Source organism: Camarhynchus parvulus, chromosome 13, assembly GCF_901933205.1.
Source record: "Camarhynchus parvulus chromosome 13, STF_HiC, whole genome shotgun sequence".
Classification (NCBI taxonomy): Eukaryota; Metazoa; Chordata; class Aves; order Passeriformes; family Thraupidae; genus Camarhynchus; species Camarhynchus parvulus.
This window is the reverse complement of record NC_044583.1, coordinates 10,517,287-10,544,876: the sequence shown is the minus strand read 5'-3', so window position 1 is coordinate 10,544,876 and position 27,590 is coordinate 10,517,287. Positions and strand designations below refer to the sequence as shown.

The 27,590-nt window shown below is 43.0% G+C and overlaps 3 protein-coding genes across 8 annotated transcripts in view; 2 read left to right on the top strand and 1 right to left on the bottom strand.

The window, feature by feature from the left end:
- COL23A1 (collagen type XXIII alpha 1 chain) overlaps positions 1–2,241 on the top strand; it is a 178,119-nt gene extending 175,878 nt beyond the window's left edge. The window contains exon 28 of the mRNA XM_030957428.1: positions 151–2,241. Coding sequence (XP_030813288.1) covers positions 151–153 — 3 coding nt within the window. The 3' untranslated portion in view covers positions 154–2,241. The remainder of the gene's footprint in view (positions 1–150) is intronic.
- Positions 1,491–27,071, bottom strand: HNRNPAB (heterogeneous nuclear ribonucleoprotein A/B). 6 transcript variants are annotated; one of them, XM_030957432.1, is made up of 9 exons: positions 26,913–27,071; positions 26,517–26,801; positions 23,487–23,655; positions 23,244–23,402; positions 22,703–22,834; positions 20,969–21,077; positions 20,723–20,875; positions 20,560–20,644; positions 1,491–2,938 (listed from the first exon to the last, which is right to left on the bottom strand). In XM_030957432.1, the coding sequence occupies exons 2-8, from the start codon at positions 26,762–26,764 to the stop codon at positions 20,574–20,576; spliced, it is 1,041 nt and encodes a 346-aa protein (XP_030813292.1). In that variant the 5' UTR covers positions 26,765–26,801; positions 26,913–27,071; the 3' UTR covers positions 1,491–2,938; positions 20,560–20,573. The 6 variants fall into 6 exon arrangements, with proteins under 6 accessions (XP_030813292.1, XP_030813295.1, XP_030813293.1 ...); XM_030957433.1 differs by lacking the exon at positions 1,491–2,938 and adding an exon at positions 17,438–20,304; XM_030957435.1 differs by lacking the exon at positions 20,723–20,875.
- On the top strand, positions 9,670–17,934 carry PHYKPL (5-phosphohydroxy-L-lysine phospho-lyase). The gene is made up of 13 exons (XM_030957430.1): positions 9,670–9,763; positions 11,271–11,389; positions 12,154–12,313; positions 12,917–12,991; positions 13,788–13,875; positions 13,970–14,086; positions 14,270–14,352; positions 14,633–14,858; positions 15,122–15,276; positions 15,786–15,875; positions 16,018–16,148; positions 16,563–16,619; positions 17,758–17,934. The coding sequence occupies exons 1-12, from the start codon at positions 9,702–9,704 to the stop codon at positions 16,589–16,591; spliced, it is 1,335 nt and encodes a 444-aa protein (XP_030813290.1). The 5' UTR covers positions 9,670–9,701; the 3' UTR covers positions 16,592–16,619; positions 17,758–17,934.
- Positions 27,072–27,590: the final 519 nt, after the last annotated feature.

The window sequence follows — 27,590 nt, the reverse complement described above, 5'->3', positions numbered from 1 at the left end:
CAAAGGTTTTAATTCTGTGTAATTTGTTTGGATGTACTGTTAATAATAAAGAAATCTGAATGCCAATCCTTATAGTTACAGTAAAGTTAGTAAGTGTAATGAATGGAGCATTTCTCTGATTAAAATGTTTGTTTGTGTGTTCTTTTTCAGTGATCTCTAAGCATGAAGCACAATATGTAAATAATGTGATATATTTTGATCTTTTTAATTTTTGTATAAAAAAAGGAAAAAAAAACTTTTGACAGTAATATATTGACCTTTTTTTATACTGGATTCTGACATTTATGGACTTGGAAAATAATGTAAAGCTCCCAAACCCATACCGCTGCATGGTAACACCAGGATTTGCTAAAGGTACTGATGGCAGTAGCTGAGGATGAACAGTGTTCCCTGCTCATGCTGCAGTGTGAACTAACAGTACTGAGCCAGCCTCGTGTGCCTTACTGCATGAAGGAGGGCAAAATCCCTGCCCTCATTTGGCTCTCAACTTCATATTTGCATTCTACATGCACATTAAAAGGGTGAAAAAACCTGGCTGAAAACAAAGAAAAGAAGGATGCAGCCCTAAAAATGGAAGAAGCTGCTGTCTGCTGTCTGGTCGAGCAGGAGAAGGATTTGCAACCTGCAGAGGAAACAAAGCCAAGCTCCATCCATCACTGCCTGTTGTGGGTGTGATGGAAATAACAATTCTGGGGCTAAACTGAACAACCTTGACTGCCTGTGGTTAATTCCTCTACAATCAAGAGAAACCTTTTTCCTCAAGAGGAAGCACCTCTGGGTCCTGTTCTGGGGTCTGAGCCTGAAGATGTGCCAGCACTTTGTTACTGTGGAACACAAATTCCCCAGGAAGCTTCTGCTGCAGAATTTCAAAGCAGGAAAACCTGGCAATGCTTTCAGTGCAGGGAGCTGCAGGACAGGGAAGGCTCTGCTCAAGTCCCTTCTTAAACAACAGAGCACATAATGTTGCTCTTGGGGCTCCCAGAAACTGGGAGTTTGGAGTATTTAATTGACTTGGTTTGTGGGGTTCATTTGCTTTTTATTTCTTCTTGGTTTACATGGTTTTAACTGTAAACTAACTCTGCACTCTCCTCTTGTTCTCTTAATTTTCTTCACCTTTTCAGTCTCTTTTGTTAAATTATCTCAGGCACATCCCATGCAGAACAGGGTAATGGATAAAAATCATTTTTATTTTGATATCTGCATATGCCACTGTGGGATCAATTAAGATTGCAAACTATTCCACAGTTCAACATTTTTGAGATGTTGGAAAAACAGCAATTGTGCAGCAGAGAGCCATAAAAAAATATTTCAAAGAAGAAGAAGATGGCTTACAGCCGAGTCTGTTCAGCTTACAATGAAGATCAAGAAGCAAGCAGATTCCTTTACAGGGAGGAGATACTTTGTATTCATGACACTTTTAAACTGCACAGAGAAAGATATACAAATACTCATCCAATGGGTAGAAGTTGAAGCCACACAAACTCAAAATAGTAAGCTGTGGATTTTTATTGGTAAAACTGGTTAATCCTAACCAGATCAGTGATATAATTGCTATCACCCCTATGCCCTTTTCATTTAACAGATCATGGCTGGAGGAAATACTTTGCTCAATACACGTTGCTGGGTTCTGAGTAGGAGTTTTAGGTGAAAGTGAGAGCTGATTGTAATATCAAACATGGTATTATGGCTCTTTGTGGCCTTGATCTTAGAGAATACAGAAGGGAGGCAGTTTTGGTGCACTGAGTAGACCCAAAACCTCTGTTAAGATCTTTGCTTCATTGCCACTCTTACTGCAGCTACTGCCAGAGAGGGCTTGAGAGAGGGATGGGACCATCCCGGTGCTCCCTGCCCTGTCCAGGCTGACCTAGTGCTGGAGGTCCTGCTCTGATATTGTGAAAACATGGGACTGTGCTCTGTGCTCCACACAGGTAGGGTGATGGTGTCTGAGCTCTCAGCTGGCTCTGGGTGTCCTTGAGTTTATCCCAGGAGTCAGGGTGAGCCTGTGCTCTGTGCTGGTCAATGCTGGAATGGCCACCAAGCTCAGCAGAGGTGACACAGCCTCAGGGCTGTGGGCAGTGCATTGGTACCTGGGTGGCAGCTCAGGGGTTACACCTACACACCACTGGCTTTGTGGCTGTACCTGGCATCTCTAGCAGTTACTCACCGTTTCCTTGGTCACCATACAGATTAAATCCATGGTAAATTCAGATCAACTAACAAATCAACAAACAACAATTATGTAACTCAAAACAGCAATGAAAATGCATTTTATTTACTTCCATTTCATGTTCTCAGCTATCACTTTTGGTGCAGGGGTTTTTAAAGGCATAAGGAGCAGCTAACAAGCTTCCACTGGCCTTTAGTGCTTTTGAAAAACCCCTTTAATATCCCAAATTAAAGCTAAAAAATTTTCTGTGAAAGGCTGAAGGCAAATCTCTCATTGATGTCACCAGGAAGATCTGTAATTGTTCCCTTAATGTACAGTTGCTCTTCCCATCTCCCCCAGTCATCTCCAAACTAAAAGCAGTTCACTATTCCAAACCACACCATGGGCTTCTACACTCAAATTCCTGCACATGTCGTGTTCATGGAACTTCTTTCAAAATCAATGAGAGTTCAGTCCCCAGAATGACTGCAGAAAGCACAAGAATCTGGAAGTGTCCACAAACAATCTACAATGCAGATAGAAAAGTCTTGTTTTACATACGCTGGCAAAAACTAAACAGCTTTCTATCTAGCTCCTACTTGAAGAAGTTTGATATCACTGAAGCTACAAGACAAGCTAACCTCCAAAGCTTATGAAATTATATTAAAATTTATATTTTCTCTGAGGAAATACCCCGAAGTCCTATTATCTTCAGGTAAACAAGTCAGTATTCCGTCTTCAACTTGTGGAATATCCAGTGCTTGTAGGCATCAACTGTGACCACTGCCAGGCCTGCAAAACATTGACACAGAATACCAGAATAGTGCTTTACCCTCTCACAGCTCTGCAAGGCCACCATCCCCCTCCCAGCACAGAGCCTCTGCTGCCACAGCACCCAAGCCATTTGTTTGTAGTGGAGGAAGGCTGGAATTGCCACTCTAGCACAGATGTATCCACCCCCACAGGTGCTGCAGCTCAGCTACCAAACCTTTTTGTGATCCCCTTTGGAAGTTCCCAGGCAAAGGCCCTTGGTTCTGCATGTACAAAGATCATCTCTGCATGTGCAGCCACTCAGGAGTGTTCAGGACATTGGACTCACTGCTCAGGTGCAGTGGCTCCTCTGGACTCCTGCTGCTGCCACTGCCAGCAGGAATGGTGGCAGGTACAGATCCTGCTGCACACTGCTGCCACTTTGGCTATGAGGAACTCATCTGAGGAGCCAGCAGGTCTCCTGGATCTCTCCCACTCCTTGGGGTGGTACATCACTCTGCCATCCCCTCATCACCAAAGGAGCAGAGCCCTGTGAGAGCAGGGAGTGGATCCCCCAGCAGGGCACCTGAAGTCCTGCCTGGTCCTCGGCTCAGATTGGTGCATTTGGCCTTTAGATCCTGAACAGTGCCCCTGGTTCCCTGCCCATGGCACAGAGCTGGACCTCAATCACCTTTAAAGACTGTTCCAAGCCCAGCCATTCTGTGATTATCTATCATATAATTCAGATCAACAGACTTTATTAGAGAAACTGTTGGGTTTTGTACTGATTACACAGAGTCTAAGAGGAAATCTGTTTAGACTTCCATGTGCCTTACACACAAACATATTTAGAAGAGCAGTTGTTTAATACAGAGCAGTCATGATCTTACTGCAGTGAGTTGAAAAGATATGCTTTGCTCTGCAGATTCATGCCAGATCAGTTGATTATTTTCTCCTTCCATATGAAAATGTTTATGTGGGTCTATCTGAATACTTTGTGAATAGCTCATGAAGACAAATTTTACTTCTAGGTAGTACTGGCAGCCTTGCTCAAAACTCAGTCATGATCTCAGCCCTTCACAAAGCTTAGGGAGTTTTTCCCCCAGGAAATCTCTCTTCTTTTGTTTTCCCCTCTGGTTTGAAAGAATCTGAGACTGCTTTACAGCAATTCCAAAAAGCAGCTGAATGTTACCACTATATGTCAGCAGCAATGAATATGAGTGACAGAGAGGCTGCTAATGCTTAAGAAATGTGGGTCAGGCTGAGACTGAGCCACTGATTTTTCTTGATCACTAAAATATTTGGTGTAACTTCATGGATTCATCAATAGACATTCTGGGTAACACACTGAAGTTACTGATATTGGGGGAACCTGAAACTCAGACAAGAATATTTTTGGTTTTTAGTTGACAAAACAAAATTCCTGCCTCTAATTTAACTGCATGGTGCTTTCCATGAGGTTAAGGCAACCATAGAGCAGAGGACACACAGTTTTCTGTAAGGCTTGCTCCATTTCAAACTGTAGCTAGTGACAATCTTTCCAATCACACCAACATCCTCTCTTAACACACTGTAGCCCAGTGGGTTTTGGAAGCAAAGTTCCCAAACTGAACCATAAGGGCACAAGAACTCTCTTGAGACCCCTAAAAGGATTTTCACCGCCAAAGCTCTGCAGGCAGGGCTGCCTTGCTGTGACACACAGGATGCTGCACCCAGCTGAGTATGGGAGTGCTTCCTAAAGCTTCTGGGGAGGATGGATTTGGGGAAGAAGGGAATAAGGCAAAAAAACCCCATGTGTGTAACTGCACAGCTTGAGAGGAACCTTGCCAGAGCATGAACCCAATAATTTGGCCTGTTCTCATAGGGACAAATGTGATTAATTAAGAGTTTTGCAGCTCAGTCACGGCTTGGCCAGTGAATTCAGGAATTTTTTTGGATTACAAAACAGGTGGCGGAGAAATCCTCATCTGACCCCAAACTGGAACTGTTCCCAAGTGTCAATTCATCAATATTTTAGTTTAAAAGCATCATAATCAAGACATTGCCACATGCTTTGTTTTATTCCCATGGGGAGTCACCTCTCCTGTATGCACTGCTCCTGACACTTCCTGTATATATAATGGTGATGAATTTATTTCTGTATGGATTTTTCTCCTGTGTATTTAAAAATAAGATTGTTTCTTTTAATGGCAAGCGACTTTCTGATGTGTTTTCTTTTTAGGAAACCAATAGATAAAATATTTAGATGAGCTTTTGTCTTCTGTAACTTCATAAATTCAGCATTTGAAATCCTTAAGCAAACCAGCAAAACATGTGGGAGGTTTCAGCAGTTTAAGACATCCCATGCAACGATGCAAAGTAATCCATGGAAATGACACCTGTGGTTTTAAGATTGTTATAGTAACCACTACCCTGGGTAAAGTTTTGGTTTTGCACTCAGCCAAATATGGCAGGTCTTGGGCAAGAATGCAAGAACTCACACATTATAATGCACAACTGATTAAAATAAGTAATAAAAATTAATTAAACTATTAAGATGCCATGAAGTTTCCAGCTTTCTCATAATGGTAAATAACTCCCCTGGCCAGTCAATGCAATTTGTGCATTATAAAGGTGAATGCTGGTTCAATGCTGCCCTCTAGAGGAGACCTTTTTTAAATATAAGCAAATTTTATGCAAATTTTGTGCTGTGACAGTGTCTCTTAATTTACAGCACACCTGACTTTTGTGTAACTCGACAGTCTGAACAGATATTTGTAAAACCAGGCGTGCATGGATAGAAACTTTTTTTCCCCCCCAAATCTGATATTTCTTTCTCGGGAAATACAACTGTATTCTCACGTTTTTTCAGTCTCAGATACTGTTGGGACAGATATCTGTAAATTATCTGTTGCCCAGGTAATTTACAGCATTATGCACATAAAATCTAACTATAGTAGGTTTCCTGACACATTTCTATTTTTAAAATTTTGAGCATGGAAGCTCTGAATTATTTTCTTTGTAGGCAACAGATTTCTCTCTAAGATATGCAAAATATGAATAACTGTAAATGATTAAGATATAAAAATTTAAATGTCCCCAAATCACTCATCCTGGACAAATATTGAAGGAATGTGGCTGAATTCAGATCAGTGAGTTTGGTTCCAATGAGCTCTAGCAGAAGAAGGAGTGTCCAGAGGTGGAAAGAACCTCAGGTATTGCTTTGTTTAATTTGAAATTCCTGCTTTTTACCTGTTCAGGACAGGCTGACATGCTGAGCAGCACAGCCAGCCTTGCAGGGGTTTAACCAGGAGATTTTCAAGTGAGAAGTTATACATATGGGTAATTTCAAAAGGCCTGTGACACTCTGACTTGCCAAGGCAATCGCTGTGGCACACACTGAACCTGGCACCTTTACAGGACAGTGTTTATGTAAGCACATTTCTTGCCCCTTTGCAATAGTAGGTTGGTTGTTTGGTTTTTTTTTTAACAAAAAGGAAGGGGCAGAGAGAAACTGGTCACTCTAGTTAGTCCAGTCTCAGCGTCACTGGAGTCACCTGCCTTTTAGCCATGTCCCTGGCACTGCACTGGACCTGACCATAATTAGTTCAGTTTGAAATACTCCAGAGCTCCACTTGGGGGAATCTATGACAGACTGAAGCAAACCAGTGAGTAAAAACCATTTCCTAAACTTTATTTTCCCTCGAGATAATTTATATTTTTAAGCTAAAAATTGCTTTTAGTACTTTCACATCCCCAGGTGAACTACTGCAACTTTGCCATGTGCTTGTGTCCCATCAGATGGCACAACACAAGGGATGTGGGACTGTTGTGTAACCTGCAGCTAAAGCAAGTGCTGAAAATCTGTCACTTAGATATGAATGGAGGAAGGACTTAACAGATGATATTATTGTATACTACTGTAAAGAGCCTGGGGGAAACCTCAGCAAGGCTGGGAAACACGAGTTTTCCGTGCATAAGAAGTTGAATTATTGACAAGAGAGTGGAGTAACAAATACATTAGTAACATTTGTGGTTTTCCTATGACTTAGGACAAACAATTAATTCCTGTTTTGTTAAGTTCTAGAAGTTGCCTTCAAGTGTGGTTTCATGGAACAGTCAGCTCACTTCTGTGTCAGCTCACTTGTGTGGTTTCTTACATAACTTAGATATTGGTGAACAAAAACTTTAAAAGGAGGTGACCCAAGTATCTGTAAATGACACTGATCCCATCTGCTGCTTTTTATTATAATGTTAAACATTGTATTTAAAAAGTTCATTTTACAGGAATTTATTAAGTGTAGGTGAGTCCTTATCAACTTGTATCTCTTGAAAATTACATTAAAAAATTAAAGTCTGGTTTTGCAAGGCAAAAGTACCCATGATATCCACTGAACTTGTAAATTTAGCAGGAAAGGTCCTAAGCTGCCATCAGTGCAAATGAGAGCTGGAGCCTGTTATGTTTGCTAGTTTGTTTCATAGACTGCAGTTTTATAAACAATTTCGTAACAGCTTTTTGAGTTTCAGTTTGGGTTTCTTTTTCTGCTATCTTAAAAATAATCAAAAATACTGAATATGAAGAATGTCCAGCACAAATACCACAGCCAAAACTGAAATTACTGCATTACATGACTTTGGATATAGAAATGATACAAAACTGGTGTGTACAACAGCATTTGAGAAACTTTACCTGCTGGTATCTGAAATCTGTATACAGTTTAGAAAAATAATCCAACATGTGCCTTATCTGTCCATATTTGTTTTGAAATTATGTCAGTAGAACTTAATCCTCTACCATGTTATGCAAGTGTCCCTTATTTACTTGAGTGGTTGCATCACTCCAGGGAGGCTGGTCAGAGGAGAAAGGGCTGTTTGTGTGTTTGCAGCTTGCCAAAAATGAGTTTTGAATGTATTTACATGGTATTTTATACAAAACTGGCTAAATCTCTGTATATGACCTTTGAAAAGAAATATATAGATATTAAAATTACAGAAAATGTACTTAACATCTCCATTTGCAAACTTTTTGTGACTTTTGATCATGTATATGCCACGAAAAGTATTCTATTTACTCTTCTTTGGGGAACAACTACTTTAAAAATGAAGGCATTAATAACAGTATTTCTTATCCATTGTTTTAACATGTTAAAATGATATTAATTAGTACTGCATCATGTATTTCTAGTTTAAAGCTGTAATGGACAATACATTACCTTGAGACCTAAAAACACTTTTTTTTCTTGTGCTTTTTTTAATAAAAGCAAAGACTAGATTTTTAAAAATGGTCTCTCTGTACAGATTACTTTTACAATTGTGTGAATATGTATAATGAGCTCTGCATTTGTAACCAAGAGTAAACTTTCCAAATTGTAAATGTTCAGGTTGTTATTATAAATAGCTAGTAAATATCTTAACCAGACAAGAGTTCAAATAAAGATTAACAGCCATGATTAACTTTTTCTCCACTGTCATTTGTTACTTAAAACCTGACATTTATGAAACAATGTAGTTAGACTAAGTTCAATCTAACTTTAAGTACACAGCAATTTGGTTTTGCATTCTCCATATTGCACAAAATTTAAACTGCTCCTGTGTTCATCAAGTAATTGCAGCTAGAGATAATTATTGGTGGCGATATCTAGTGAGCAAAGTCTGCCAAGTGTAGTTTTAAAATTATCAGTTCTGTTTTTCTAGAGTTTTTAAAAGCTATTTGTCAGTTTAAACCAAAAGAGTGTGAACATCTATTTGGAAGGAAAAAAAAACGTGTCATCTTCTAGAATCAAGCTGGAAAAGTTGATGGGATACACCTAGCAGAACTCAATCCATCAAAGAACCTCCTTTCTGGTTCTTTATCCTATTTTTCTTTAGGTAATTCCAGTCAAACAGGAATGGAAGAAAGATCATTCTAATCTGATTGACAGCATTTCCTCTTTTAATCCTAACTATTACCTGCTTTAGGATTGGCTCTGAAGGAGTCAGTCAGATGTCTCCCTATCTGCCACTAAGCAAACACAGGGCTACAACATGTAAAAGGCTGGGTTTACTTCTGCTTTAATGATGATGTGGAACTATATCAGTTCTACCACTTTGGCTACCCACTTAAACATTTTCAACTAGAAAAGAAACTTCCTCAATGTGTATTTCAAACGAAGAGCGCTATAACTGAAGAGCTCGTTCCTCCCTCCGAGGTGAGTGGGGTGCGGGGCTGGATGAACCCGAGCAGTGTAAAGCCCTGGCGTGTGCGGTTTAAGGGTGAGCTGCCAGCAGCCCTGCAGGGCCCCAGGGGCCGCAGTCTGTCCCCATCTGTCCCCACTCCTGTCCGTGAGGGAAGCGCTGCCCCGTCCCGCCCGGTCCCTGGGTGAGCTCCTGCCCCGCTCCGGGCGTACGCAGGACCCGCCCCGTGCTCCGGGTACAGCCGGGGCTGCTCCGGGCGCTCCGGCCGGGCAGTGCCCGTGTCCCTGCTCCGGGTACCGGGGCTGTCCGCGGGCCGCTGTTCCTGCTCCGGGGCTGCGCTGGGCGCTCCGGCCGGGCAGTGCCCGTGTTCCAGCTCCGGGACTGCCGGGGCTCGCCGAGGCCCGTGTCCCTCCGCGGGCTCCGGTGCCCGGCCGCCTGCGCTGGCGCTCCGGCCGGACAGCGCCCGTGTTCCAGCTCCGGGACTGCGCCGGGCGCTCCGGCCGGGCAGCGCCCGTGTTCCTGCTCTGCCGCCGCCGCTGCCGCCCCTCCCCTCCTCTCCGGCCCGGCCCCCGCGAGAGGCGGCCGCTCCTTCCTTCCCTCCCTCCCTCCCTTCCCCTCGCTCCGCTGCCGGCCCGCGGGCGGCTCGGCGGCCATGCGGGCAGTACAGCCGCGCTCCCGGCAGCAGACCCTGGCCCTGCGGCAGCAGCTCGTCGGGTGAGTGCTGCGGGTGCGGGGCCGGGGCCGGGGCCGGGGCGGGCGCTGCCGCCGGACGTGGCCGGGAGCGGGGCCGAGCCGCGGGCCCCGCCCGGCGGCGGCGCCATCGCGCCCGGGCTGGAAGCGGCGGCAGCGCCGGAGCGCCGCGCCCGCACAGCCCGGTGCGCTGCTGTAATTAACAGGAATTAGCCTTTCTTAAGGAGGGGGATTATGCAACTGCGCTGTTAAAACCCGTATGATACCGAGGGTGCCTGTTCAAGAGACTAAAGTGCTTAGAAAGCGTTTTCTGCGAGCCCGGCGGAGACGGGGCTGGGGCTGGAGCCGTGCTGGGCCAGGGGAGGTTCTGGCTCAGCCACTGTTATAGCCCGTCTTTCAGGAAACTAATTACACCAAAACCGTGATGGAATTAACAACAAACGTCTGCTCTCTTTAACAGAATGAGGGACTCAATTCTAAAGTTCCCATTACCGGTGGTGTTTCAACCAGCCTGAAGAAAGTCTTAATTCTATAGACCATCGCCAAGTATGGCAACACAACTCTTTTATTTAACTAAGGGAAAATTTTCGTATCATATATATGCAAACCCAAGACTACTTTTATGTGCTGTGTAAATACAAGAGTTGGGCTGAAAGTAAAAGCTGAAATTAGAATTATGCCAGTTACATGCACCTGAAAAATGCTACACTGGGTATCAAATCTTTTTCTAACTGATTTGCCCTTCCACTGGCAACAGAGACCCAGCCTCTGCAAGCACTTTCTTAGTATCTTTTGAACAGTTAGGAGAAGCTTACAAAAACCCCCAACTGTTTTGCCAGCTCACAGAGAAAGTATCAAGATACATGCTGGGAAGGATAATGAAGCACTTTCTTACTTCACTATTGTCCTTTGTCATCCATTTGACAATGGCTTTGTATTTATCGTCAAATTTCTATATAAGCAATCTTTTACTAAGTGAAGTATGAAAGTTTGGCATTGCCTTTCAGTCTCAAATCTCTGCAACTCCTGCTTAGGCAGATGTGTTTCCATTTTACTTGTTTGGCAATCCATTTAAAAAGTGAAACACAATGCACTTAAGTAAACCCAGCCTTATAAAATCACTCTGTATTCTAGCTATGGTTAGTGAAGCTGTAACAATCACCTGCACCAAACTATCTGGAAAATCAGGATGTTGGCAGGAATAGCAAGCACATAATGAGAATAATAAAAAGAACATAGCACAAGGTAAGAAACACAAAAGAACAAAAAGGGCAGACAGCACAGACAGGAATTGCAGTTAAGACAGGATGAAGCTGTAGAGGTGAGTCCTAATGCTGTGGCTAGACCCTAGAGTAGGACTTTCATGTTTGGAGTGTGCTTTTTTCCTGTTAATCTAAGAAAATCTGAGTACAAGCCCTTTGGTTTAGGGGCCAAAAGCAGGATGACTGTGCCAGCAAACAGGAGAAATGTTTTTTACCAGTAGGATAAACTAAACTCACTAAGATATTTTGCTTTCTGATGCTTGTCATAGCTCTTCTTGCAAGCTGTTTTTTCCTAATGATCCAGTGAAGATCACGAAGGCAAAAGGCCAGTATATGTATGATGAGAATGGGAGACAGTACCTTGACTGCATAAACAATGTGGCTCATGGTAAGCTAAAGTCATGGCATTGGATGTTATTTGATGCTGTGGTTTTTTTAAGCAGAACAAAGAACAAGCAGTACTTTTACTGCACTTGCACTGTGCTGGGGGAGGGGGTGGTTAATTGGAAAAGTGGAAGGAAACTTTCTTGAGCGTGTAGTTTGGGGAATTACAGTGTTCTTGAATCTGGGTGTGTGAATGTGCTTTCCAGACTTGCTTCCTGTCCCGTCTTCCTAGAAATATGTCTAAAACATACAGATTTTTTTCCCATGGAAACTCAAGTACAGCACCTCACTGTAAAATGAACAAGTGACATTTTCTTGGTTTTGTAAAAGTTACCGTTAAGTGTACAGTCACAGAACCACTGCTCAGTGTAATGCCTTAATTGTGTATAATTAAGTGACTGCTACTTTCTTACAGGATTTGAAATCTCTCTAACCTAACCCCTACCAGGGCTAGTAATTCTTTGATAGTAAAGCTTACCTGCACCCTCCCAAACTCCTGAACTGTGGCAATGCCTAAATCCAAGGATCAAATCAGGGACTATTTGTTTTAGCATATCAATTTCCAGTTCTAACCACAAATCTTAAATACAGTAGGAGGCAACTTCAAACCTTCTGAGGAGCACAAAAACATTTTTAAAAGATGGACCATTATTAAGGCCCTACTGATAATATCTCTGTAGTATTAGAGAAATGTGTTAATCAGGCATGTGATTAAACACCATGGATAATATGAAGAACTCTCAAACCACTCTCCACATTCTCTTGCAGTTGGACACTGTCACCCTGATATAGTAAAGGCAGCCCATGAACAGAATCAGTTGTTAAATACAAATTCTCGTTACCTTCATGACAACTTGGTTGATTATGCAGAGAGACTTTCAAAAACACTACCTGAGAAATTATGCATCTTCTATTTTTTGAATTCTGGGTAAGTTGGGTACATTAGAATTGATACAGGGGATTTACTAGGTATATAAAGACAGGTACACACTTTCTTATCAACAACTAATTTCTGGTGTGGATTACTAGATACTGACAAAAACATGGGTCTGGTTCTGCAAGTTCTCAACCTGGGAAATAAACCTGTGCTTTATTTAAGAAGAGTTTTATTCTATTTGTAAGACCTTGGACCTCAAAACAGTAATGTAAATATTTGCTGTATTAGTTTCTTGTCTGATTTGTCTTCTGACTTGACAGTTATTCTCAAAATTAAATGTACCAATGCATTGCTTCTGTTGGGGAGGGGGGCACACATTCATAAGCAAACTTCATCTGGAAGGAAAAAAAAAAGCCAAATTGTTTCTCAGAAAGTAGTTCCTGTACTCAGTAGTTCCTGTACTCTGGCTTTTTAAGACGGATTCTGTTCTGGTGAACAGTCCTACCTAGTGAGTGCTGATTACTGAGGAATTTGTGCGTAACATGCAGCAAGTTCTGTCTGTTCTCTGCAGACACAAAGAGAAGTGCAAGGGAGGTTAGATTTCAAAACTCAAGATAGCCACAATGAAACAATTACTGATTTTTTCCATTGTAGGTCTGAAGCCAACGACCTTGCCCTGAGACTGGCACGGCAGTACACAAAACACGAGGATGTGATTGTTTTAGACTAGTGAGTACATTGGCAATTTGGGGGTACAAGGCTCAGTTTTGGCCCATGGTCAGAGCATTTCTGAAATCCTCCTGCAGTAGAAAGACTGTAACCAGGAAGCTGAGGGAAGTAATTTTTCCCTCTGTTGAGTATTGGCCAGCCCAGCCCTGAGAGCTGTGGTTGGGCTCTCCAGTACTTGACACTGAAGGAGGGGCCACCAGTGGCCTGCCACGATGGGGAAGGAGCCACAGCAGTGAGAGGGGCTGGGTTTGTTCTGCTGCAAGGGACAGCCAGATAGATCTCACTGCAACTACAGCTGTCTCATGGGAAGGAGCAAAAAGGGTGGGAGCCAGGTGTGAAGATGGATGGTGACAGGAAAAAATACCTCAGATGTAAGTTCAAACCTGAGGAATTTTGATGAGACATAGGAAAAAAAAGTCTTTTGCCATGAAGGGAGTCAAATATTAGAACAGGATGCCTAATAACAGGAGTCACTGGAAACTCCATTGTTGGAGAATATTCAGAAATAGGCCCTTCCCATTCTGCAATCTTGTGATACTGCTGAGGTGTTCCCTGCTGTGATTCCAGTCACCAGTGGTAAGTCCTGTCCCTCTGCATCCTTTATATGAAAAAAAAAAATCCAAGTAGTACTAAGCTTATTGATAGAAAAGAAATTGCAGAGCTGTTCTCAGCTGAAGTTACTGAATTTCCTACCAGGTGATAGCAGCTGGCTACTTTTTACTATTTGGAATGCTAATACTAAAGAACTCTTGATACTGAGGAAATTACTGTTTAGTTCTGCCAATTGTTTTTTAAGTGCTTACCATGGACATCTGACATCTTTGATTGACATAAGCCCATATAAATTCAGAAATCTAGAAGGACAAAAGGAATGGGTCCACGTGGTATGTACTTCATCCTATACCTATCAATTACTTGTCAATTGAGTGGAGTTGTTTTTATGATATATTGAATGTAGGATATTATTCCTTTGCATAGGCTCCTGTTCCAGACACATACAGAGGACTTTATAGAGAAGACCATGAAGATCCAGTAACAGCCTATGCTGATGAAGTAAAAAATATTATTGAGCATGCACATAAGAGAGGCAGAAAGGTAAGATATCATTTCCTTAACTGTTTGTCTTAGAAATGAAAGTGCAAGTCAGAGTTACTAAACCAAGTGGGATGGACTTGTCAAAAAGTAAAGGTCACATTAATAATCAAAAACCATCTAAGGACAAAGAGCTCGCTCCACAACTTTCTGTATTGTGTTCAAACATTATATGCTGTGTTTTAGATTGCTGCATTTTTTGTTGAATCTCTACCAAGTGTTGGTGGTCAAATCATTCCCCCAGCAGGATATTTTCAGAAGGTTGCAGAGTAAGTGCTCATTCATTATCTTTTTTAACTTATTTGGTAAATAGATAATTCTCTACCTGCTGCATCACAGAGCTTGATAGGTAGGAAATTACCCAAGCATTTGTGCTAGAATGTGAACTTTGTATATGGCAAAGATCTGCTTATAAACACACAGTATGCAATATAGCCTTGTATATGTTTGTTTCCTCAAAGTTTGCAAAGTAACACTTTCTGCATGTTCCTAAACAATAAATGCTATGTTCTTTCATTTTAAGAGACAAACAAATCTGTTTTGTTACAGGCATATGCACAAGGCAGGAGGTGTATTTATTGCTGATGAAATTCAAGTTGGCTTTGGCAGGGTTGGCAAGCACTTCTGGGCATTCCAGCTTCAGGGAGAAGATTTCATACCTGATATTGTCACTATGGGGAAGCCAATAGGAAATGGGCACCCACTTGCTTGTGTAGCAACAACAAAAGAAATTGCAGAAGCATTTGCGGCCACAGGAGTGGAGTATTTTAATACAGTAAGTAAACAGCTGCCCCCTTCTGTAAGGGAGCCTGAGGATTAAAATTAGATACTCATGATGTGTTTTTATTAGTATTTACCACAGTAACTAAAGAGGAACTGTGTCACTGCACTATTTCTATGTTTCTAGTCTGTGACTCTATGTATTGGCTCCATCTCATAAAAGTAATATGCTCCTTGTAGCACTGAGGCTACACTTTCAGTGACATGATTGCATCTTTCTTCCCTTTCCATGGCTGTGTGTTCCTTTCCTGGGCTCAGTTTGGTGGGAACCCTGTTTCATGTGCCATTGGATTAGCTGTGTTAGATGTAATTGAGAAGGAACACCTTCAGGCTCATGCCACAGAGGTAGGCAACTTCTTGATGAAGACACTCAAGGAGCAGCAAATCAAGCATCCAATCATTGGTGATGTCAGGTATCAGTGCCTTATTTACATTTTTGGCAGCTTTCTCTTTGGTTCCGTCAGTCCAATCCAATAGATGTTGTTTTGAGAAATTAATAAATTTTGTGTTTTCAGTGAAAATAGCCTCCTGTACAATTAAGTAAAACAAACTTGAGCTTATCTGAAGTCTCATATACTTTGCCACTCTGGGCCACTACTGTTTTATCAATTTTTAGCTGCTAAAACTGTTGAACTGCTACTGTTCAAACTGCTGTTTGAACTCAAAGTTCAAGTGCACAGGGTACAGAAGTGATGAGCTAGATGAAAAACATACTTAACATCCCATCCTGCTCTGCCAGGGTGAGCAGACAGAAGTCTGTATTACCACATTTCTTCAGAACAGCAAAACTTTTTTCTAACAGTAGCCAAACATCAGGTAATTCTCATGCAGTAAAGGTCTGGTGTTAAAAAAAACTCTTTTAGTTCAGTTGTAGTTCCTTTCTCTGACACTGACAGACTGAGTGTTTTTATTTCTTTTACAGAGGTTGTGGCTTATTCATTGGAGTGGATTTAATCAAGGACCAAGAAGAAAGGACTCCAGCTACAGCAGAAGCAGAGGATCTAATAACAAGGTACAGGAGTTGCTAAAACAACCAACTGGCCAAAACTGAAACCAGTCAGTGTAGAAAGTGTGACATCCTGCAGGCTGGTGTTGAAAGTTTTCCTGAGCTACATGCAGAGCAAAATGTAATCCTTTGTTATTGCTCTTTCCAGACTTAAGGAAAAATATATTCTACTGAGTACAGATGGGCCAGGAAGAAATGTGCTGAAATTCAAGCCCCCAATGTGTTTTAATATAAAGGATGCAAAATTTGTTGTGGAGACAATTGACAAAATACTAACAGGTAAAAAATGATCAAAACCCTCAAAAATAGTGGGTGGTTTCTGAACTTTATTGAAGACAATGCTGAGCTTCTGAGCCTGATTTTCAGAAGTGCTAAAATGGAGCCAAGATGGTAAATGCTGAGCACATGGCCTTCCCTTCTTAGTTATTCTGTGAAGTTCTCCAACCAAACTACTTTCTCTGCAGATGCATGTGCCTTTTAAGATAGCTTTGCTCTGGCTGAGGTTTGAGTGTTTAGCTTATCCAAACAAGCACAATTTGTGAAGTATGTCCACATGTTCCTGAAAGCTGTAATCTATGTGCTTTTGCCACTTAGCTTTTTATACAACTTCTACACACTTAGCATTAAGAAAGTTAGTATAAAAAATGTCACAAAGTCATGGCTTTTCTAAGTTGTTTCTTATTCTCTCTTCAGATATGGAAAAAGAATGTCTGAACCAATAGAAAAGACCTGTTTGTTCCACCTGAGCAGGTATTTACCTATAGCCACCCAATACTATTTAAAAGCCAAGTTCCTAAACATACCTTCACAAGCACTGTCAGAATAAAGCTTCCTCAGGGATGCTTTTACTCAAAGTTTGCAGGAATTTCTGGGTATCTCCAGGCATGGACCACACTTGTGTACATCCAGCATTCACAACTGCCCTCCATCACTCTGACCCTCCCAGCAACACTGTGTGCATCACTTGTTGTAAGCAAGGGCCAACATGTCCCAGACATGACTGTCTCTAGAGCATGCAAATGACTGCACATCCACACAAACAGCTTTTCTGCTTGCTGCTCAGTGCCTTCAGGCTCCAGCTGCATAACCACTTCTCAGCAGATCTCCCCTTAAGTGTCATTTCAGGTTCACAGCTGGCATCTCATCCTTCAGGATCCATTTACCCCTAGACTCAAAAGTTTGTGGGTATCAGAGTAAGATTGGTCTTGTTAAGTCTTCAAAGCCTTGTTATGTCTTCATCTGTTGAGGTCCCTCAATAGGTTGCCAAGAGAACATCTAGGTGCAACTCAGTTTGCTGCACACCCATGAGCACAGTGTAACTTACACTTAACACCTTGGTAACAACACCCTTTGTACACTTAGTACTTCTCCAAACTACTCTGACTAAAAGACACCCCCATGTTTAGTAGAACTCTGGATAGCTGGGCAGGAATGCACCTAATGTGGTCATTGTGAGCAGTGTAATCATTGGTGACCTCAACCACCATGAGATTCACAGTGCTATGGCCCTGAGCTAAGGAGAAATATGGTTTTAGTTCAGTGTATATTAGTATAGCAGGCACAAGAGAAATGTGTTAATATTTTATTTAGCAAGTTAATGGAAAGACATACAGCTGTTTATACTACTTATTCTTAAGGAACAGAAAGATTACTGAACAGTGCCAGTGCAAATTAGAGGCCTAATGACTTAATGTACTTATCTGTGATCTAAACTAAGCAATAAAAATGCCTTTATTTTCTACAGGAAACCAAGAATGCAAAAAGCCTCTTACTAAGTACAGTACTAGTAAGACACTTACATATAATGTAAGCGAAAGTGAGGCAATGAAGTAATTTCTTTTAATGATACTTTTACAAAAAAACCCATAACATTATTTTCTTTCCATAGGTTTCAAACAATGTTCAAGATCTACTAAGAAACATTATTCTACTATAATAATGCACATTTAATCTTCATCCTAGCATGTCTTAGACCAGATAAGTCACCTCTGATTTTTCTGTTTTCATTTATCTTGTTTTTAGTAAAAGCTCTAGGAGAAATAAATTTTACAAGAGCTTGTCTCAACTCTGGCAGTGTGGAATTAGCTTTTATTTAAAACTGCATATCTAAAATTGATTATAAAGGAGGATTTTTCTAATGGCCACTACAAAATACATTTGCTAAATTTATCTACTTTCAGGTTATGACTTTTTCAAATTAGGATGAGCCAATGGGTGTTCTGATATTTTCAAGTCTTCAGCTATCTTTGCAAACACCATTCCAGGTGCCAGTACACCCACAGTCCTTCCCAGGACTCTGATGAGTTTCAGCAGCCAGTGTCAGAACAAGGTCCCTAAGTAGCACTATATTCAACAAACACGCTCAAGCCACCAGGTTAAGTCAAAAACTTCAGTTCCAAATTCCTGACATCAAACACATGAGGGACAGACACCTGAGGGCTATGGCTCCCAAACCACTTCTTACAAACACAGTCTGTCCTCGAGAAGTACCCAAGTAGGATTAGTAAATTAAGAGGCGTTTACAGCCATAAGCAACAACCTTGTGTACAAGCCTTTACTTTTACCAGGCAGTTCTTTGTATCACAAACTTTTCATGCAAAGAAGAAAGGGAAAAGCCAGCTCTGCATTTAAGTACCAGTATCCTCAGTTCCTGCCTAAGGCCACATCACCTGTTAAGGAAGCATTACCTGAGCACCTACTTACAAAAACCACCACAACACCAGCTGACAAACTCCTGCTAGGACACTACTAGCCAGAAGGACTGCAGCACAATGGTCCTGGTACCATGCAGTTTTCCCACTGGAGGGCCAAGTGCTTGCTAGAAAAATATTCTGCTACCCCTTATTTCACAGAAAAAAATATTCAAAGTATGTAATAAAGTATTTAGATTTTAAATCTTGAGACAGTAATACTTCTAAATACTGTGCTCATTTGTTTCAGTGATCTGCTGTTTTTTTATTTGCAATGAAGTTGGGCTGGAGGTTACATGGTCCAGCTGTAAAGTTGTCAACTATAAGATTTAAAATCTGATTTTTTTTTCCAATACTGAAGACTTCCACCTAACACCAGAAGAGTCTTACAGACTTCTAAACTTACAAGCCAGTTTTTCTTTTCAAGGACAACCAGCAGGGAGCAGCAGATTATAGTTCACGCAGAAACAGCTGCATCCCTTGTTAAAAAAACTGGAAAGGTCACTAGTAACATGTGTTTGTTTCTTGTCTTAGTTACTTGGTTTGATTCCACTTGCAGGTGTTACTTGTTCAAAGAGAATTTGTTACAAGAAAAAATATTGCCAGATTTTAGCTTTAAAAGGAGATTAATATCGAATTGATCACTGCAACAAAGATTAGAAGTTTGCTTTGTGCAGTAGAGCTTGCTACTTCTATTCTGCAACAAGACAGGCAAATCACATGACAGTTATTGCCTTAAAATAGCAGTAAACTAACAGTAAAGTCAGAAAAGGAGAGTATTTCTAGCTGGTCACTTATCTCTAGAGAAAGAGATGTTTTTTCCACCCACAACTGCAGTGGAAGTTCTTTTAGCCTTTTCTATTATACAAAAAGGCTGCAAAAATTCAGACTTTGCATTGGTAATTGAATGTCTGTCCAACCTGCATTTCAAGGCAGGTATATATAGCCTATTAACAACTTGCAGACAAGTCTCAGACTCATGACAGTGAAACATGGAGGAAGTGCAGCCAGCTTCTTGCACACCTCTTGGCTCCCTCCTGCAATGCTGTCCAGACTCCCAAGCCCTACCTGACACCTAGAGCTCTGGCTCCTCCTAGCAGAGCCCAAAGCAGACACCACTCCAGTCACTATGAGCCTCTGTGCTTGCCTAGAGCAGAGCCACCACCTCACCAGCACAGCCCCACCACAGCTGGGGCTTCTCACCTGAGCTCTCCTCCACAACCTCCAGGCAGAAATGACAGCAGGTTTTAGCTGCCACTTAAACTGCAAGTGAGCACAACTACCAACACAGCCTTCTAGTTTTAAGATTAAAAACATTTAAGCACAACTCTTAATCTATCAAGGTACTGCCATGAACTAAGTTCTGGGAGCAGGATACTGGTGTTTTACTAACACATGAGCTGAAGAATGGCACAAGACACTAGATTACGCCTTTTTTATTTCAAAAGCTAGGATAGCTCCAATATCCATGTCATGGTGAATCAGAACACATGTAAAATACCTTACAATACATTAGATTCCAAAAAGGTACCAAAAAGTACAGTAAAATTAACACTTCCATTACAGGAAATGTATGACACAAAAACAATACAAAATAAAAAGGTGGAAAGTGACACTGGTTCCCTAAGATGCATCTCATTCTGTACAACTGGAGTAATGCAGAGTCCATAGTTAACTCCAAGAGGCAGTCCCTAGATGCAGAGCTGCAGCTTTAAGCAGACCCTCAAAATCAGTTTCAGTTTAACCTATTAATAAAATCATTAATTAATATCTTCAGCAATGCTGAAAATTACACACCACACTGTCTAGACAACTAGTTATTGGTAAGTATTAAACATGTAAAACATTTCCAGGGAGCTCTTCCAAGTAAGATGCACATTTAACAGGCCATAGAAATTTATTGTAAAGTTAAATTTGGTACAGAACTGAAGTATCCATCTACAGCATTGTATACAAAACCTATGCAGTCATTTTCCAAAAGAGACCATGCCACTGCATACCTGAATAAGTTTGATCAATATGGCTTGTAGTTATTCTGATGACCACCACGTCTTGGTGTCTTCCCATAATTTGCACTGCCTTGACCTATGAACAAGAGAACAAATGCATTAAACTGCTAATTAGTTATGCTTGCTTATACCCAATACAGTTCTCTTTACTTACTGTAATCATAGCCTGGTCCATATCCATAATACCCATATCCTGAATAATCATAGCCTCCATAGCCACCATAACCTTGCTGATAGCCGTATCCTTGATTCCCATAACCCTGGTTCCAGTAATTGCCATAACCTTGATTCCAATTTTGACTTTGAGCTATAGAAGGGAAAACCATCCACAAAATCCCATTTTAGTACACACAACTTATTTAGAATGTGTCCATACTAAAGTAGTGTGTGTGGTACTTACCACCGCCTCTTCCACCTCTGCCTCTTCCTCCATAGCTACCTCTTCCTCCTCCACTACTGAACTGTTGCTGCTGGTACACTTCTTTTGGCTGTGCTACCTTAATCTCACACTGCAAATAAAAAACAAGGAAGAGTATGTGAAGTGTGTCAGAGCAGCATTGCCCCACCCGAGCACCTGGAGAAGCCAGAGGTTCCTCTGGAGGCAAAGGAGGTGTACGTGCTGTGCTCCTGGTCAGGTGAGCAGCACTAATGCAGGGACATCTGATTTATTGTGCCACCTGGGCAAAGGTAAGTCAGCCTTTCCAAGAGGCCACTGCTGTCAGGGCATTTTATCCTGCCTATTCCCTACCATCAGTCTCACCATGGAAGAAGTGCTGAGGCCACCTGTCCTGTAGGAGCCACAAGGCTGCCCTCTCACCTGGCACAAGCTCCAGGACAAGGCTCTTGCTATCAGACTGCTTCACCTGACCTGCACTGAATGAACAGGATTCTGAGAAATGCCCAAAAAGGAGTTTTCCTGGAAGCCATTGTACACACTACACACTGTGTATGTGGATGGACTGTACTACACCCCTACTAACACCTAAAATCACCATTTATCAAATACTAACAGGTAAAAGCAACCAGAACTGACATTTCCAAGACAGGTTCCCATGCTTCAGTTCAAGCTGTCAGCCAATTGCCAGGTTCCTGGATCTGTGCACAGTCCAAGATTAAAGCTACTGTGCTGCAACAGGAACAGCACCTGAGCAAGCCTGGCTTGGAGTTCCTTACCACAGGACCTTTAAGGTAATCTGCTTTTTATTATCTATGGCCATAACACAAAAACAAGTCATAGATATGATACAGGAATTTCTCAGCTCCCTTGGCATTTAGGCATTCATCTCTCCTGAAAACAAACTTCACTGCTAACCAGCGACTTTCCCACAGCACTGGGTTTGCCAAAATTTATTCTGTCAAGACCAGTTTTAAACGAAATCCAAGTCAGTGTCAGCCAGTATGACCCAGTGTAATAAACTCTGAAGTTATGTGGTCAGCACTGGCCTCAGAGCAAGGGAACTGGGACACCTCGAGCCAGTACACATCATTTGCCTCCAGTTTCTCTACATTTCTTGACCAATGAGCCTCTCTCCATTAGCTAGTCCCTCAGATGAGCAGTCAGCTGGTCAGAGCACCTCACACCACCCTTGCAGTAGCTCCCATAACCAGATGACCCAGCACAAGCTTCCCTAAGTGTACATTCATTCCCTGGATCCTTGTAGTGGGTTTATATGACAAGGTTTTGGTAGCAGGGGGGCTGCAGAAAGGAGCTCCAGAGAGAAGAAAGCAGAAGCTGTCCCCCAGCAGACAGAGCCACTTTCAGCCAGGTGACTGCAAAATTAGGCATCTTCAATGCTTTTATTTATTAAAGTGCTCTATGCTGAAAATAGGCATCTACCTGCTGGAATGGCTTACCCTGCTACACAAGCCAATTTCTCCACATCTATTTAATGAATGTAATTAGATATTTAATATACAAAAGCCCCTAAAATCCAGCAATGAAAGCCACAAGTATTATCAAAGAGCTCTGGTAGCCTCTGTGACAGAACTTGGGGCAAAACACCACTATGGTAAACTGCAAGCTGTCCTTATTGTAAATTTGGTACTTTGACACAAGGGGTCTACAAAAGCCTTTTCAGGTTATAGATGTAGAGGTATAATCCTTGGACAAAGAGTTACAAGTCAGAGTTTCTACCTTGCTTCCACTGACGTTATGGAATTTCTTCTCCAAAACCTTCTTCACTGGATCCTCTTCCTTGAAAGTGATGAACACAAACCCCCTCCTTTTGTTGGTCTTTGGATCCATTGGCAGTTCAATTGCTTCAATCTGAAGATGTGAAATACTATTTTCAGACTCATGTTTTAGATGAACAGTTAAATGCACAGAAACTAGGACAGCAAAACTGTAAATTTTCTCTTTACGCATATTATGCAACACCAAATTTGCAAGGCTTTCTATGCTAACAGTGGCTTTCAGATCCAAGATTTCATTTTACAACTCTTCAAACTGGTGTTGACATCAGCTAAAATGCTTTGAGTTAAAGACAAGGGTCTCTAACTAGCAATGTTACTAGTGCAGTAAGTGCCACCTTTGCTCTCAAGTTGGGAAACTTCTGGGTGTTACAGAAGGCTTGATACATCTGAAGTTAACTTATTTTGAAACTTGCAAATTATTAATAAATTACACAGCAACTGGAGACTATACTTTCAGAGTTTACTAAGATACCATTACACACCTCTCCAAACTCTCCAAAGTATTCCCTGATTTTCTCTTCTGTAGCTTCTGGATTTAGCCCACCAACAAATATTTTCTTCACTGGATCCTTTTTCATTGCCATGGCCTTCTTGGGATCAATTAGTCGTCCATCTAGTCTGTGTTCTTTCTGTTCCAGAACCTAAAAGACAATTTGGTATGATTAACTCAAGCTGAAAAGTTTCCCCTAGAAGTTAAAGATCTAAAGTATTTAGCTTAAATTCACCTTTTCAACACTCCCAGGTTCTTTGAAGAGAATAAATCCAAAGCCTCTGGATCTTCCTGTGTTAGGGTCCATCTTTATCGTACAGTCGGTTACCTCACCAAATTTGGTGAAATAATCTTTCAAGTCTTTTTTGCTTGTATCCCAACTGAGGCCACCAACAAACATCTTCCTGAAATTTCAAGGAGAGAAGAGCTATTCAGATTCAGGAAGCAGTGAGAAAAGGCCATGCAGTAAGATGCTCAGTGGTACACACCTCAGCAGCATTGTCAGAACAGGACTGTCTGTTCCCAGTGCAACACCTGCGCCTTGTCAAAAGCTGCTGATATTACAGAGTGCACAAGGGTGGGCTTCTCCCCCTTTTTGAGGGAATGCCACAGTGCACCCTGCCATTGTTTAGAGGATACAAAAATTAGTAAGAATAGCGTGAAATATTTCTTGCCAGTAACTTTTGTTCTTAATGAAAATATTCTATAATTTGCAAGAAAGCAGTATTGATTATCAAGTACTGCCAACTCAGTTTTTGCAAAGAACTTAGGATTATTCCTACTGCTCTGAAAGCATTCAGCAAAGAATAAGGTATCAAAAGCAAAGTATTTGAGGTCTCTTAGGTTTTGGTTAAGCAGCTTTAAAAATTTTAGTCCAGGTATCTGTGACCTCCAATAACAGTCACATACAACAGATGGGACTTTGGACCTGCCTTAACTACTGTGTTAGTTGTGCACTTCTTCCTGCTTAGTTACTGACTCTAGTTCTGTCTTTGTCAGTATTACAGGAGTCTCTCCATCCTCAGTCTTTAATTCCAAGTAGGCGGATACAGTTCTTCCCTGCCCACTTTCCCATACTAAATACCCTCTGAAGGAGAATATCTAGCTCAAAGAACTAAATTCAAGACAAATACAGAAGTGAAGCTAACAAACAAAACAGTGATAGCAGGCAATAAGGCATTTTTCAAATGCTTCACTTCAAATGAAAACATTAATAACATGGCTGCATTTTCTATTTTCATAGTTTCCAAGGTAACAAACTAAGCTTTTAAAAGCATTCGAGCCTTTTTATCTAACTATAGACTGAAGCAGTTCAAGTTGTCATTACTCTTGTTTGGAGGCAACCTAGATTGACACTGGAAGGTAGCAACATTTCAGAAATGAAACTATGCTTAGATAAAATTGGCTTTTGTTGTTTATGTGTAACTTTGCAATAATCCGCATCAGTTTATGCACAAGAGGCAATGGGGGGAACTTATGGGGGGTTTCCCTTTTTTTCTTAAATTGGGTGAAGCCATACCCTTTTTCTGCTGAACTTAAGTTTTTTCAGCAGAGCAAGCTGTGCACTCTCGATGAGTGCAGCAGGAAGCACCGGGCCCCAATTCATCGTGTGCTTCCTGCAGCCATTACAGCAGAGCCCTGGAGGAACGGCCTAGCCAACTTTATTCACCCTTTCAACACTAGGGCTAAGAAAGGGGCTTGGGGGATTCCTTCCCATCCCAACAGCTGACTGTGGCTGCTCTAACCTGTACGGACTGACAGCACACCCTGTCATCGCTGACCACACTTACAGAACAATTAAGAGATGGGAGATGGCAGGAATTTGTCTGGAGGCAGCTTTGGCTGCTTTATGGCACTGCCACATGCTGAACTCACCTCCAACCACAGCACTGTGTTACACTTTGCAATTTGCAGTGCTTTGTTTTGTAACTGGAAAAACCGATACCTAATTTAACTAACACAGTATTTAAAACTTTTGAACCTTTGAAACTGAGACAAAAAACCCCAATATTCGGCTTTTCCTTTAGAGGTCACAAACCGGACAACTGCACCCTTAACACGCAGTCATTTTTCCTTCTTGAGTGTATTTGTGCAGCTAAACTGAAGCTTATTTTAGCTCATAACAAAACACTAAAATCAGTGCCTTGGACAGCACTACATTTTTCACATACGTCAATCCCTCTGAATAAGTGCTTTTCTAAGAAGTTTCATTTCATACCGATTTGGGGCTGAAGCCTGTCACCTCCTGTTCATGAAAGGAAAATACCATCACCCTTATTTCAGCACAAAATACTAGAAACGTTAAAGAAAAATTCATCCAGGGCTAAAAGGCCTGGTTCGCAATCCTTCTAGTGTCTGCAAAGAGTACATCCGGCCCCAGCTCGTGGGAAGCTTGTGCAAGTGTTGCTCGTTCCTTTATAGTAAAAAATCTATTACCCTGGCTCCAGCGCTCTGTTTAACCTAAGGGATCTGACCCTCTGGTTCAGAGCTCAGCGGTAACAAAGGGAGTTCCAATTAAATACATGGGGTAGTCTGAATAACAAAGAACTGCTTGAGAAATAGCCAGGTAATGTTCGTGACAATTACGCGTGTTTATGAACAGACCAACTACGATAGGAAAAAAAATTCCTCTTGTACACACCAGGATTCCGCCACCAAAGCACAGCGAAGCTACACTGACTCCTCCAGAAATCCCTTCCAAGACTTAAGGCATTTTCTGACAATGCTGCAAAGTAGCACACCAAAATAGCTCTTACCGATTTAAACAAACCGCGCATTATCTCAATCGTGCTGGTTTTCCTTTTACTTCCCTTAAAAAATACTTAGGTTATCAACGCTGCCTTCCAAGGCCAGGATTATTTTTTACATGCTTTACACAAAACATTCACATTTACATCGACGCCAGCGGCGATGGGCCACGCGATCCCCGCAAAGTTTGAGCCGGCCCCCCTCCCCCAATAGAAAGCAACTCCTTCCATCCGCCCCTTTCGCTAAAGAGGGAAAGGATGAAGAAAACGCGGGAGAGGTAAATCCCCTTCCATTTTACAGCGTGAGACGGCAACAGCCCCGCTCAGCGCCCCTCCCCCAGCCGCCACATGGCGCCAACAAAAGGCAGCGCCAGAACAAAGGAAGCGCTGGTGCTGCAGGGCCCCGGCTCGGCGGGGCCGCTCCCGCCGCCCTCCCCGCCGGCCCGAGCGGGGCCGGGGGCGCTGCCGCCGCAGGGCCGCGCCGGGCCCGGCGCTCCGCACATGGCGCCCGCGCTTACCCCGCGTCCTCCTCGTTCTTGCTGGCGTTGATCTGATCGCCCTCGGCCCCATTCTGGCTGGCGGCCGTGCCCGCTGTTCCCGCCGCTGGGCCGGCTCCCGCCGCCGCCGCCGCCGCTCCCGCTGCTCCTGCCGCTCCCGCCGCCGCAGCGGCCGCGCCGGTCTCGGCCTGCTGCTCCCCGGCGCTCTCGGCCGCTTCGTGCCCGTTCTGGGTGGCGCCGGCCGCCAGCTGCTGCTCCGCTTCCGACATGGTGCCCCGTCCGCAGAGGCAGAGGGACGAGAGACGCCTGCGAGACGAGCGCGGGTCAGCGCGGCGGCTCCTCCCCGGCCGGGCCGGTCTGATCCGGTCCGCTCACACCCTTCCCCCTTCCCGCCGCCGCCATCCCGCTCGTACTCACTTTTAAAATCCGCTCCCGATAAAACCCGGGCTGACCGAAGTCAAATTAAAACCGCCCCGGCACTGGAGCCGATCCCGCTCCCCGCGGCTGCTCCGCACCGGCCCCACCGCCACCGCCGCCTCCCCCTCAGACACGTACTCGGGCCCGCGCCCGCGACGCGTGGCCGCCTTTATACCGCCGGAGCCTGCGCCACACCGCAACAAGACGAGTTCTGATTGGATATCGCTGCCTGTCACTCAGGGGATTCTGCTCTCGCTGCTGGCTGCCCTGACGCGGTGGGCGGGGCCATGCGGGGAGAGGCGGGTGAGGCGCGACCGGGAGTTGCCGGCGGGGCCGGGCGGGATCGGGATTGCGCTCCCGCTCCCAGCACGGTGCGGGTTGGCCCGCGGCGGAGCGGGCCCGCGGTTCCGCACGGAGGGTCCGGCTGCGGCCGGAGCACTGGGCTGTACTCCGAGTGCCGCCCTGCTTCAGCCCGAGGTGTGTTACGGGCACTGAGTCAGTTACTCCAGGAGCAGAGGTTTGCTTAATGATTCCAGCTCTGCTGGTTTTGCAACCGAGCGGGGCCAGAGTTTGTTGTTTTTAAACTTAGGTTTGGATATTACATAACTCGGGGCTGGAGCGCTGAGCACGTGCCCGGGCCTTAATTCCTTTTGCCCAAGGATATGTCAGCCTTGTTGG

Bases quoted from the DNA above. Each gene is read 5' to 3' on its own strand.
- HNRNPAB (XM_030957432.1), bottom strand. From the start codon at position 26,764: ATGTCGGAAGCGGAGCAGCAGCTGGCGGCCGGCGCCACCCAGAACGGG. The intron at 23,656-26,516 runs GTAAGCGCGGGC...TTGAAATTTCAG, and splicing joins AAGAACGAGGAGGACGCGGG to GAAGATGTTTGTTGGTGGCC. The intron at 23,403-23,486 runs GTGAATTTAAGC...ATTGTCTTTTAG, and splicing joins AACCTGGGAGTGTTGAAAAG to GTTCTGGAACAGAAAGAACA.
- PHYKPL (XM_030957430.1), top strand. From the start codon at position 9,702: ATGCGGGCAGTACAGCCGCGCTCCCGGCAGCAGACCCTGGCCCTGCGG. The intron at 9,764-11,270 runs GTGAGTGCTGCG...TGCTTGTCATAG, and splicing joins CTGCGGCAGCAGCTCGTCGG to CTCTTCTTGCAAGCTGTTTT. The intron at 15,277-15,785 runs GTATCAGTGCCT...TTTCTTTTACAG, and splicing joins CCAATCATTGGTGATGTCAG to AGGTTGTGGCTTATTCATTG.